The 11800-nt window shown below is 36.2% G+C and overlaps 1 protein-coding gene across 1 annotated transcript; it reads left to right on the forward strand.

Annotated features, from left to right (window-relative positions):
* The first annotated feature begins 679 nt into the window (after nt 1-679).
* On the forward strand, nt 680-11742 carry CTSO (cathepsin O). The gene is made up of 8 exons (XM_070948483.1): nt 680-832; nt 1537-1645; nt 1911-2050; nt 2678-2845; nt 3260-3381; nt 8782-8945; nt 9844-9936; nt 10872-11742. Exons 1-8 carry the CDS (start codon nt 692-694, stop codon nt 10904-10906), a joined length of 972 nt encoding a protein of 323 aa, XP_070804584.1. The 5' UTR covers nt 680-691; the 3' UTR covers nt 10907-11742.
* The last annotated feature ends 58 nt before the right edge of the window (nt 11743-11800 follow it).

An 11800-nucleotide genomic window follows, 5' to 3' on the forward strand; every position in this document is an offset into this window, starting at 1 on the left:
TGATTAGTTGCAGGAGGGGAAAAAAGGAAAGGGTAAACTGATTGCTTGGAGGTGACAGGATCATGACATGGGATATGGAGAGAGTAGAGCTTCTCAATTCTTTATTGGCTTCAATCTTCTTCCAAGGGAAACTGTAATCAAAGGGACTTAACGGGAACAATTTACACAAGGGACTAGTAGCAAACTAAGGAGAGAATGGATAAGGAGCATTACTAAGAAAGTCTCCAGGATCAGAATCACACGCTAAATACGAACCAATCGTGTTGCAGTAACAAAACACACATACACATATAGATAAAAATCATTTTCTCTCAGACCTAGGAAGCAGGCAATGGCAGACCACTTCCAAAATACTTTGCTGAGAAAACTGCAGGGACTAGTCAAGACATTACCAGGAGTCCATAGTGAGTAGAAGGCATTAAACACATTTTTTAAAAAGGAAAGATGATCAATATGTGGTAAAGATTTAATGCTTTGTTTATATTTGTGTATGAGTGGGATACATCTGTACCTTTTGTTTGTTGTTATCTTTTGGCACTTTTGTACTTTTTGCAAATATTCAAGCAGCAAAGGCGATTAATTACAAAAGGGTGCTCCAACCAAACCGGACAAGACCTCGCCGGACCTTCGCCCTACGCTAAACAGGAGGAGGAGGGGCCAGCAAAGCGAAAGGAAAATCCGACGCCCTCTCATGATCCTGTGGCCGTGCGCCCTCTTAATCCTGCTTCCCTTTCTTGAGGATGGCTCCCGCTCCGAATTTGCACCGGCAAATCTCTCCCTCCCCTTTCGCAATCCCAGGGGCAGCGAGTGGAAGAAAGAAAGGGCCTTGCGGGTAGGTACGAAAGGACGCAAAGGCTCCTTCCATCCCCGCCACCCCTTTTTCGTGCGCAGGCTCCGCTTTTCGGCTTCCTCTTCTGTTTTTTCGGCCGCTTTATGCTGCATTACTCCGCCCTGCCGGTTCCCCAGCAGGCAAGGTGTTGCTCTTTAAACTCCGGGGCCCGAGCGCCCTCTTCCTTTTGCCCGGTTCACTTAGTTCAGAGGGTTTGAAGATCTTTTATACAGGAATGCAAAACCAGCGACCCCATTTCCAAATGGCCAAGAGTTTTGCCATTTAATAACGGGGATTAGGAAGGAAGGAAGGACGGTAGTTAGATTAAAATGGGAATTAGTACGAAAAGGCTGTTTTTCCCTACTTGGTGTTAAATAGAAGTCTGTATGAAGTAATTAGAAGCTCTCTGGGCGGCTCACAATAAAACTTCTCCTGCATAGTTTTTCCATTTTTTTAAAAAATGAAAGATTGGAAAAACTATGCAGGAGAGCTGCATTATGAAGAACTGAAGAAAGGCTTGAAATACAAAATATATTCTCAAAACACGGCACATATGAAAAGTCAACCATTTTCGCAAGTGCTTGTTCGCTTCAGAAGTCTGCAATTGGCAGAAACCCTGAGGTGTATTGAATGGCTTAAGTGTAGTTATTTGAAAATTGTTTGGCTATAATTATATATATATATATATGGTCTATTTATTTTTCCAGGAAAGTATTAAGAGAATTAAGCATTGGAATTCATTATCATTCGGTGACAATATCACTGCTTTGTACGGAATAAATCAGTTTTCTCACTTGTCTCCTGAAGAATTTAAAGGTACAGAACATATTACCAAGTGTATTTTTTGCCAGTGGTACCACTTTATCCTGGATAAATGTATCCTGAGGATTTGATATCATCCTTAGAAGTTTCAAAAAGACAAAGACAGTGCATTGAACACAATGTTGGATCACTATTGCTGTAAAAATGATCTGATTAGAATTAAATTAAAATGTATTAAGTGTTTGCTTTCAAAACAAGATATTTGTGCTGATTGTAGTTGTGATAAAGTCAAAATAAATAAATTGTTTTTATATTAAAGCTATTTACCTACAAAGTAGACCTTCTAAAGTTCCCAGATACGTTCCTCAAGTTGCATTACAAGGAACAGACTCACCCTTGCCAGCAAAGTTTGATTGGAGGGACAAGAATGTTGTTACAGAAGTGAGAAATCAAAGACAGGTAAACTGTCCATTTCTTTTTATTTAATCTCAGTGTTATTATTTATATAATACATATTTTAATTCAGCCTTACAGTGTAATTAGAGGAGCTATAATTTATAGGGAAAAATATTTCTCCATTCTTTTCAAGTTAGTGTTGTAATGCATTATGTCTTAATTTGCCTGGTGCAGCTTTTACTTATGGTAGTTTGTTTTTATTACTTGGGAGCTGAAGGCAGTGTACAGAGTTCTTTCCCTCATTCTCATTTAATCTTTACCACAAACCTGTGACATAAGGACCCGGCTTGTCCGGGTGATCTGCATGGAATTGGCTCATGATTGGCTCAAAGTGACTTGAATAAACTCTATGCCTGACTAGAGACTAGGTTTTTTAAATTATATTGCAGCAGTCTGAAAGTGCTTAGAAAAAAACTTCTGCACTTAAAAAAACCCCAACCAATATTCCATTTCTCTGAAAGGAATCAAAATTTTCTTGAAAAATAGATTGAATACTATATGTAATCAGAAAAACATTATACATAAAAAAATCATAAATAGTGCAGTGGGATAACATAATAGGTATAGTAAACATGCTTTCTTAAACTCTTATTCAAAGAATAATACCCATGGGATTTTTTTTTCTTTCAGTGTGGTGCCTGCTGGGCTTTCAGTATTGTTAGTGGAATAGAATCTGCTTATGCAATTAAAAGAAATACTCTGGAAAAATTCAGTGTACAGCAAGTCATTGACTGTTCATATAATAATTATGGTTGCAATGGGGGTTCAACTATTAGTGCGCTGAGTTGGCTAAATGAGGTATTTATTTAAAATTTTTATTGATAAATTTGTGAAGTGAAGACAAATCTTAGAATTATTTTAAAAAATAACTTTGGTCAAACTCGATGTCATACTAATGCAAAAATTACCCTCCACTGTTACATTAATTTTTCAAGCCATGGATTGAAAATGGCTATATTTACCATGTGCCTCAGGCATTACATAAATTCTTCAAATATTTTCTACAAAACCCTTTAGAAATAGGAATTTAGAACAGTTCTAGATTCCTGATCTCTTTCTCTTCATAGTATGCAATACAAGAAAAAAGGAATTTCATGCTTGTTTGACTGCAATATTATTTGGCCCTCTTGCATAGAACCTATGAAAGATAACTTTGAAAAGCATAAATATAGATATTTAATTATGAATCATTGATTTTTTTCCCCCCTGAAGACACATGTGAAACTGGTGAGAGATTCAAAGTATCTGTTTAAAGCTCATACAGGATTGTGCCATTACTTCAGACGTTCTGATTTTGGAATCTCAATAACAGATTATCTTGCATATGATCTAAGGTAAAAGTTAATGAATATGTTTTTTTTTCTTGACTGTCTTAAGGTAGAGAAGCACTGGTCTTCCAGATGTTTCAGCTTCATCTGATTTGTGTGATGATGGACAGTTGGAGTCATGTTCAAAAATTGGTTCTATAGCAATAGGGAATTGGTATATTGAACAACATAAATACAGGTAGTCCTTGATTAATGATCAGTTGCTTAACAAGCAGTTGAAGTTATGACAGACTTCAGAAAAGCAGTTATGATCTATCCTTGAAATTATGACCACCGAATCCACCCCCTACAGTCACATCACAGTGGTGCTTGGCAGCCAGCTCATATTTATGACTAGTTGCACTGTCTCACAGTTTGAATAGAATAGAATAACAGAGTTGGAAAGGACCTTGGAGGTCTTCTAGTACAACTCCTTGCTTAGGCAGGAAGCCCTACACCACTTCAGACAAATGGTTATCTAATCTCTTCTTAAAAACTTCCAGTGTTGGAGCATTTACAACTTCTGGAGGCAAGTTGTTACACTGATTAACTGTCAGGAAATGTCTTCTTAGTTCTATTTCTATATTTTCAACTCACATTTAGATGTTAAGTAAAAGAATTAATTAAAATACTACTAGAACTGACCTTTTTAGTAGCTAATTAATATCATTACAACTTTTACAACATTACAAAAAATATGTCTGTTGTAATACAAATTGATAAACGTATTTAAAATATTGCCTTTATTCTACAGCCAATATATATGTTTGACAGTTTTTAAAAAAGAATATTGCAAGCATATAGAGTTATTCGGAATATTGTAATGCATAAAATAACAGGCTTTGATACAATTCTTAATTGTGTGAGAAATTGTATATCAAATAAATTTCTCTTTAGAGACTAAATAGTTCTACATACCACTTCAGACAAATGGTTATCCAATATATTCTTTTAAAAAAACACTTCCAGAGTTGGAGCATTCACAACTTCTGGAGGCAAGTTGTTCCATTGATTAATTGTTCTAACTGTCAGGAAATTTCTCCTTAGTTCTAGGTTGCTTCTCTCCTTGATTAGTTTCCACCCATTGCTTCTTGTCCTGCCCTTAGAGACTAGGAGAATAGCTTGACTCCCTCTTCTTTGTGGCAGCCCCTGAGATATTGGAACATTGCTATCATGTCACCCCTAGTCCTTCTTTTCATTAAACTAGACATACCCAGTTCCTGCAACCGTTCTTCATATGTCTTAGCCTCCAGTCCCCTAATCATCTTTGTTGCTCTTCTCTGCACTCTTTCTAGAGTCTCCACATCTTTTTTACATCATGGCGACCAAAACTGAATGCAATATTCCAAGTGTGGCCTTATCAAGGCATTATAAAGTATTAACACTTCATGTGATCTTGATTCTATCCCTCTATTTATCCCTATCCCTAAAACTGTGTTCGCTTTTTGGCAGCTGCTGCATACTGCTGGCTCATATTTAAATGGTGGTCCACTCCAAGATCCCTCTCACAGTTACTACTATTGAGCGAGAGACCACATATACTGTACCTGTGCATTTTGTTTTTCTTTCCTAAATGTAGAACCTTACTTTTTTTACCATTGAATTTCATTTTATTAGATAGCGCCCAATTTTCAAGTCTGTCCTTCTGTATCTTAAGCCTATCTTCTGGAGTGTTGGCTATTCCTGCTAGCTTTGTGCCGTCTGCAAGTTTGATAAGTTCTCCATCTATCCCCTCATCCAAATCATTGATGAAGATGTTGAAGAGTACTGGGCCTAAAACAGAACCTTGGGGTATCCCATTGCATACTTCCCTCCATGTAGATGCAGTTCCGTTGAGGACTACATGTTGAGTGCGGTTAGTCAGCCAGTTATGAATCCATCTGGTGGTGATGCTGTCTAACCCACATTTTTCTATTTTATTTAGTTAGGCACTTTATCAAATGCCTAATTGAAGTCCAAGTAAATTATATCGACAGCATTCCTCTGGTCCACTAATTTTGTCACTTTGTCAAAGAATGCAATAAGATTAGTCTGGCATTTTGACAAACCCATGTTGGCTTTTGGCTATTACTTCGTTTGCTTCTAGGTGTTCTTTGATTTGTTGCTTAATTATCTTTTCCAGAATCTTCCCTGATATTGAGGTCAGGCTGATAGGTTTGTAGTTTCCTGGATGTATTTCTTTTCCCTTTTTGAAGATGGGAACTACATCAGCTCTTTTCCAGTCCTCTGACAGTTCCCCGGTACTCCAGGATCTTTGAAACATATAGTTCAGTGGTTCTGAGGTCACGTCTGCTAGTTCCTTCAGAACCTTGGGGTGTAATCTATCTGGTCCTGGCGATTTGAACTTGTCTAGGATAGACAGGTGCTCACTTACAATTTTCTTCCCTATTTTAACTTGTGTTCCTAATCTGTTTTTTGTGGTGCTGTTTTTGATAGGTTGGACTGTTTTTCTCTTTGTGTAAAGACAGTTGCAAAAAATCAGTTAAGTAGTTCTGCTTTCCCACTGTTGCTTGTCACCTTCCTGTCACTTTCTCCCAGCAACAGACCAATTGTCTCCTTGACTTTTCTCTTGTTTTTAACATGTTGGAAGAAGCTTTTTTTGTTATTTTTTACTTTCATCGCAAGCCTTTGTTCATTGTGAGCCTTAGTTTTCCTCACTTCATATTTGCAGGTTCGGTCTATTTGCTGATATTTTGCCTTAATTATGTGCCCCTCTTTCCACTATTTATGGTTGCTGTTTTTGTCTTTCAATTTGTCAGAGAATTCTTTGTGCAGCCATGCTGGTTTCTTTTGATAGCTGTTATTTTTCTTCTTCTTCTTCTTGGTATTGTGCTAGACTGGGCTTTTATGATTTCACTTTTCAAAATTTTCCAAGCTTCTTTTTTTGAATATATATTTTATTGGTACATTTTTTTCTTTAAAAACATAAAAAAATCCATGTCTATCTGAACAGCGTGTTGTTCTGGGCATAATTACTTTTACGTAAAGGTACAACAATAACCATAATCATACTAGTAATCTTAATAAACATATCAATATTAATCATAAAATAATAAAACAATTAGTTTGTCCATCTTACAATATTTTCAATACAATTTTTTTATTATCTCTTTGAATCTTTTTAAATTCTAACCTCTGTTTTTGTTAGTTAACCATTGGTAAAATATATCCCATGTTAAAAAGTATTCTGTTTCTTCCTTTTCTTTTATCTTAAGTGTTAATCTATCCATCTCAGCACATTCTAATCTTTTTTTATTACACTTTCGTCTGTCGGGACCTCTTCATTTTTCCATTGTTGTGCAAACACTATTCTTGCTGCTGTTACTACATGCAAAATTAAACATGTATTCCCTTTATTATACTGTTCTGGTAGTATCCCCAGCAGAAATATTTCTGGTTTCAAATCTATGTGTTTTATCATTTATTCTAACCAAGTTATGTATTTTAGATACATAACTCTCAACTCACTCTTCACCTCATTATGATTCTTTGTTATCACCTCCTGTAAGGATTGAAACAGGATCATCACATCTTTTTGAAATTAATTTGATTTATCTGCTTGTAACATGCTCTCTATCGTTCTTTGACTTGATTGGCTTGATGCTGCAGATGATGCTGCAGATGTTGTTTTCTTTCCTAATTTGCTTAAATTTGGATTTCTTGCCATTTTTGCTTGTATCTACTTATGTCTATTAACCAGGTTAATGGAACCTTAATTTAGTAAAATACACCACAATTATCTCCTAGCCCCCAACCAACTCTTAACCCCCCCTGTTTTAAACCAAGGAAAGGACACTCTTTTCTCTTCCTATTCCCACCAGTATCGCAATCTTATAATTTTTATAATCCACCAGATCAGTCCAAAAATTTATCCAAAATAGCATGAAATATTTCTTTGCAAATAATTATTTTCCTTTCTTCTTCTCTCAGTAACTATTATCTGTAATCCTCAAGGCCCATCGATACCCCAGGACGTTGCAACTCTCAGTTCATTGTTCAAACTGTACTCACTCTCAATCTCCCCCACTTACAGTCAGCAGCTCCTCCCAGCAACCTCTGGGAAGTTCAAATGCAATGGAGGCAGGCTCACTCTACCTTTGTCCTCTCTACTCCTCTCAGTCATGTATTAACAAGCAGTTCTGTTCAGGCAAGGAAAGATACTCCCCAAGAACAGCAGAAAAATCAGATCTAAACATTCAGTTCCTCTTTCTTGTAACTGTAGGTAGTCTTCAACTTACAACAGTTTGTTTAGTAACCATTCAAAGTTACAACAGTAATGAAAAAAATTATTCTTGATCATTATTCACATTTACAACCACTGCAGAATCTCCATGTCACATGATTAAAATTCAGATGCTTGGCAAGTGGCATGTATTTATGACAGTTGCAGTGTTCTGGATCATGTGATCACTTTTTGTGATCTGACAATGTCAATGGGGAAGCCAAGTTTACTTAACAATTGTGTTACTAACTGAAGAACTTCAGTGACTCACTTAACTGTGGTAAGAAAGCTCGTAAAATGGGGCAAAACTCACTTATCAAGTGTCTCACTTAAACAGAAATGTTGGGTTCGATTGTGGTTGTAAAGTCAAGGACTACTGTATATGAAAATGTAATTGCAGCTGCTAGATAGACATAGAGCAGCCTAATGTAGAATAATCTATTCCCTGCATCCTTTCAACAAATGATTCAACTGACAGGTAACCAGATAGATTGGATTGGGATTGGGTTGAGACTGGGAACTAAACACTATTAAATATGTGTTTACAAACTGCCTTGATTTAACAAAATGCCCCTTGCTTCTCTCCCACCCAATTCAGCAGACTTTGGATATTGCAGATCAGCAGCCCCCAACCAGGGACTGGTTCTGTGGAGAAAGGTTTTTCCATGACCCGGAGGGGGCATGATTTCGTGTGCTGCCTGCATCCTGCAGATGGGGCTTTGCTTGTTTGTGCAGCCCAGTTTTCTGGCAAGCCACGGATTGATGCCTGTCCATGGACCATGGGTTGGGGACACCTTGAGTAAACAACTTCTGACTTTTGACTTCATCACCAAATAATGGAAAAGCCTGTTTAATGAATCAGTCCACCCAAGTTAAATTTTCATTTAACAAATATTTGCCTTTAATGGACACCCCCTCTCCCTGGCCCATTGCATTGAGGTTCTACTGCATTTGAATTAAATTTACGGAGTTGATTATACATTTTCCATGTTCTTTGCTTCATTTGAACAATATTTTTATTTAATTATTGGTGCAGTGATAGTAAATATTTCCTAATATAATTTCACTGGCACAAGTTACTCCAGTTTCTGAATAGACACAGGAATGGTCAGTTTCTTGATATGGATTGACCAGAACTGTTTTATGGCGGAGTGTGTTTTGAGTATTGCATTCTAACTACATATCATTATTTCTGTGTCTTACAGCAAACATGAAGATGAAATGATGAAGATGCTGATTAAATGGGGTCCTTTGTCAGTAGTTGTAGATGCACTTAGTTGGCAAGATTATCTTGGTGGTATCATACAGCATCATTGTTCTAGTGGGAAACAAAATCATGCTGTGGTTGTAACTGGTTTTGATAGAACAGGTAAACTTTCATTTGTTTATTTTGTTATTTACTTCAATGCAAAATAGTTTTGTTTGCCATTCATTCATTCATTCATTCATTCATTCATTCATTCATTCATTCATTCATTTATGGGAAGGCCTTAAATACGTTCCTTGACTATTAATATACATATGTACAGTCCCTATAACAAATTGCTGTTAGTATGCCTGAAATTATATTATAAGCTTAATTTCTCAATTTAATTCCATTGTTTCAGTTTTTATAAATATAAAGTCTGTACTTGGATACAGATACCTATACTGCATTTGTTCATACAGCCAGACCTCCACTTACAATTGCAATTGGACCCGAAAAGCAGTCTTCAGCAAAGTGGCTGTTAAGTGACATGCCATGTGACGGCTTTGCATAATGAGACACTAGCCTGGCCCACTTAATTTCATTTTTCATTTTATTAAATTTGTATACCGCCCTACTCCCGAAGGACTCAGGGCGGTGAACAGGCACGAAATAAAACACATAAATACAAAAGTTAAGACATAATTAAAACCCAATTAAATAATTTTTGCCCGAGACAATTTAAAACTCCCAATAATTTAAAACGAATTAAAATTTGAGTTTAAAAATTTAAAAGAATGGGAAAAAATTAGGCCAGGCTGGCCTGCTGGAATAAGAGTGTCTTCAAAGCACGGCGGAAAGTGCGCAGATCCGGGATCCTCCGTATCTCCGGGGGGAGCTCGTTCCAGATAGTAGGTGCCCCCACAGAGAAGGCCCTCCCCCTAGGAGCCACCAGTCGACATTGTTTGGCTGACGGCACCTGGAGGAGCCCCTCTCTCTGACAATTTCTTCCTAAGAAACCAGATTCCCTTTTTTAATTTTAAAAGGAAATACGTAGATACTTAACAAAATCATTTTACAGGTAACATTCCCTATTGGATTGTACGGAACTCCTGGGGACAGACATGGGGAAGAAATGGCTATGCTCATGTTAAAATGGGTTCTAATATTTGTGGTAAGTTTTGATTTGTATTGAATTTAGATATGAATGATTCCTACCTAGCACCTACTATAACAGTCTTTGTTACAGTTTGAATTTTCAGGTAGTATCTTGTTCAGTGGAAAACTAAGTTTTCCAATAACTGACATTGAAGATCATTCAAATGCCTTCCTGAATATAGCTTAGACCCTTAATTACACTTGATTAATATAGCTATAAATTCAGCTTGTTAAACATTATATCCTAAATTGAGACAAAATTGCAGACAATCAATTGTAAGCCCTTTTATTTACACATTGATATTACTATTAGTATACCTTATTATTAGTATTATACCTTCACTTATTTGAAGGTAATTGTTTAAGGCTGTTCCCCTGAAAAATCTGCATGCTTAAAACTACTGAAAACTCCAGCGGGATGTTTAATGAAGGAACGGGGCTGAAGAGACATCATAGCAAAAGCTCTTAATGATCCCATATTTCTATAATTAAGACAAAAGCCAGGAAGCAGTTCTATTATGGCTGTCCTACTATGGGATAGTCTTAGACATGAGATTAGCACAACTGTGGTGGCCTTGGAGAAAATGATAACAGAGAAACTGCTCTGGAGACCCAGAGCTGTCAGAGTGCTGCTGTTAAGTATCAAGGGAGACCTCTTATATGTACAGTGACTTGATGTTGATAGTTAATGGCTGCATCAGATTATTACTGTTCATTTTAATTGTTGTATTAGTTATTTGAAGGTGTGCTAATCTGAATGTTTTATTGTCTTTACTTTACTTTACATCTATATCAGATGTTTATGTTTTGTGTTATATTTTGTAGATGTTCTATTGTTATTCTGTTAACTACTTAGGTTAAGAATAAGAGAAAAGTCAAAATTCTTTTTAAATGTAAAAAAATAATAGATTTTCTAACAATTAAATGGTAACTTTGTTTCTTGCTCTCTAGGTATTGCTGATTCAGTTTCTGCTGTATCTGTATGAATTAGATGCTAAGGATTTGTGGCAAATATTGCAGACACTAGTTTATAATGAAGACTTAAGAAAGGATTGTTGCCAATATTCAGATAGTATCAATCCTTGGATCTGAGAACAATCTTCCAGCCAGCTCCTCAAAACTAGTTGCTGATTTCACAGTTTATCCCTTTTTAATTATTGTTTGATCTACTTCCGGTAGCATATTAGAGCCATGGTGGCACAGTGATTAGAATGTAGTATTACAGGCTAACTGTCCACTGCCAGGGGTTCGATCCTGACCGGCTCAAGGTTGATTTAGCCTTCCATCTTTCCGAGGTCAGTAAGGTTGTTGGGGCAGTATGTTGGCTCTGTAAACCATTTAGAGACAGCATATAGTGAAAAAGCACTATGAACTGGTATATAAGTCTTAGTGCTATTGCTATATTGGCTATGCTGCAGAATGTATGAAGCAACTTCAAAAAATATTTTTTAGAAACTATTTTCTTTGATACTCTGCTACTACTGAGATTTATTTACTCTGTTTTGTAATCTTTTATATTCTACTGGAAAACTATTTGGGATTAGAAGCATATTTCTGTGTAGTTTTTGCTTTGCAAGTTGACACTTAAATTATGAATTTGATTCAAATTGAATAGAATCCTACAATAATTGGAATTGCCAATTTGGATAATAGGGGGTGGAAGCCTTTTATACATATATAGATATAATTCTGAAGTGGTTGCAATTAATAGTTGATCACAGTTATTTCTAACAGTTTTATAAGTTTTAATTAAATGTCTCAAAAGGTCATATGAAACTCTTTTTGTATATTCATGTCAATATCATCTGATATTTTTAATAATAAAGGTAAACATTAAAAAAAACTTACTTTCTTTGCATTTGAACTTCAAAAATTGCTCC

The sequence above is a fragment of the Pituophis catenifer genome, unplaced genomic scaffold (assembly GCF_029215685.1).
Source record: "Pituophis catenifer annectens isolate HBS135680 unplaced genomic scaffold, rPitCat1.0.hap2 SCAF_8, whole genome shotgun sequence".
In the NCBI taxonomy this organism is placed as follows: domain Eukaryota; kingdom Metazoa; phylum Chordata; class Lepidosauria; order Squamata; family Colubridae; genus Pituophis; species Pituophis catenifer.

Coding starts and splice junctions, on each gene's coding strand:
- CTSO (XM_070948483.1), top strand. CDS start 692: ATGATCCTGTGGCCGTGCGCCCTCTTAATCCTGCTTCCCTTTCTTGAG. Junction 833..1,536: donor AGAAAGAAAGGGCCTTGCGG/GTAGGTACGAAA, acceptor TTATTTTTCCAG/GAAAGTATTAAGAGAATTAA. Junction 2,051..2,677: donor AAGTGAGAAATCAAAGACAG/GTAAACTGTCCA, acceptor TTTTTCTTTCAG/TGTGGTGCCTGCTGGGCTTT.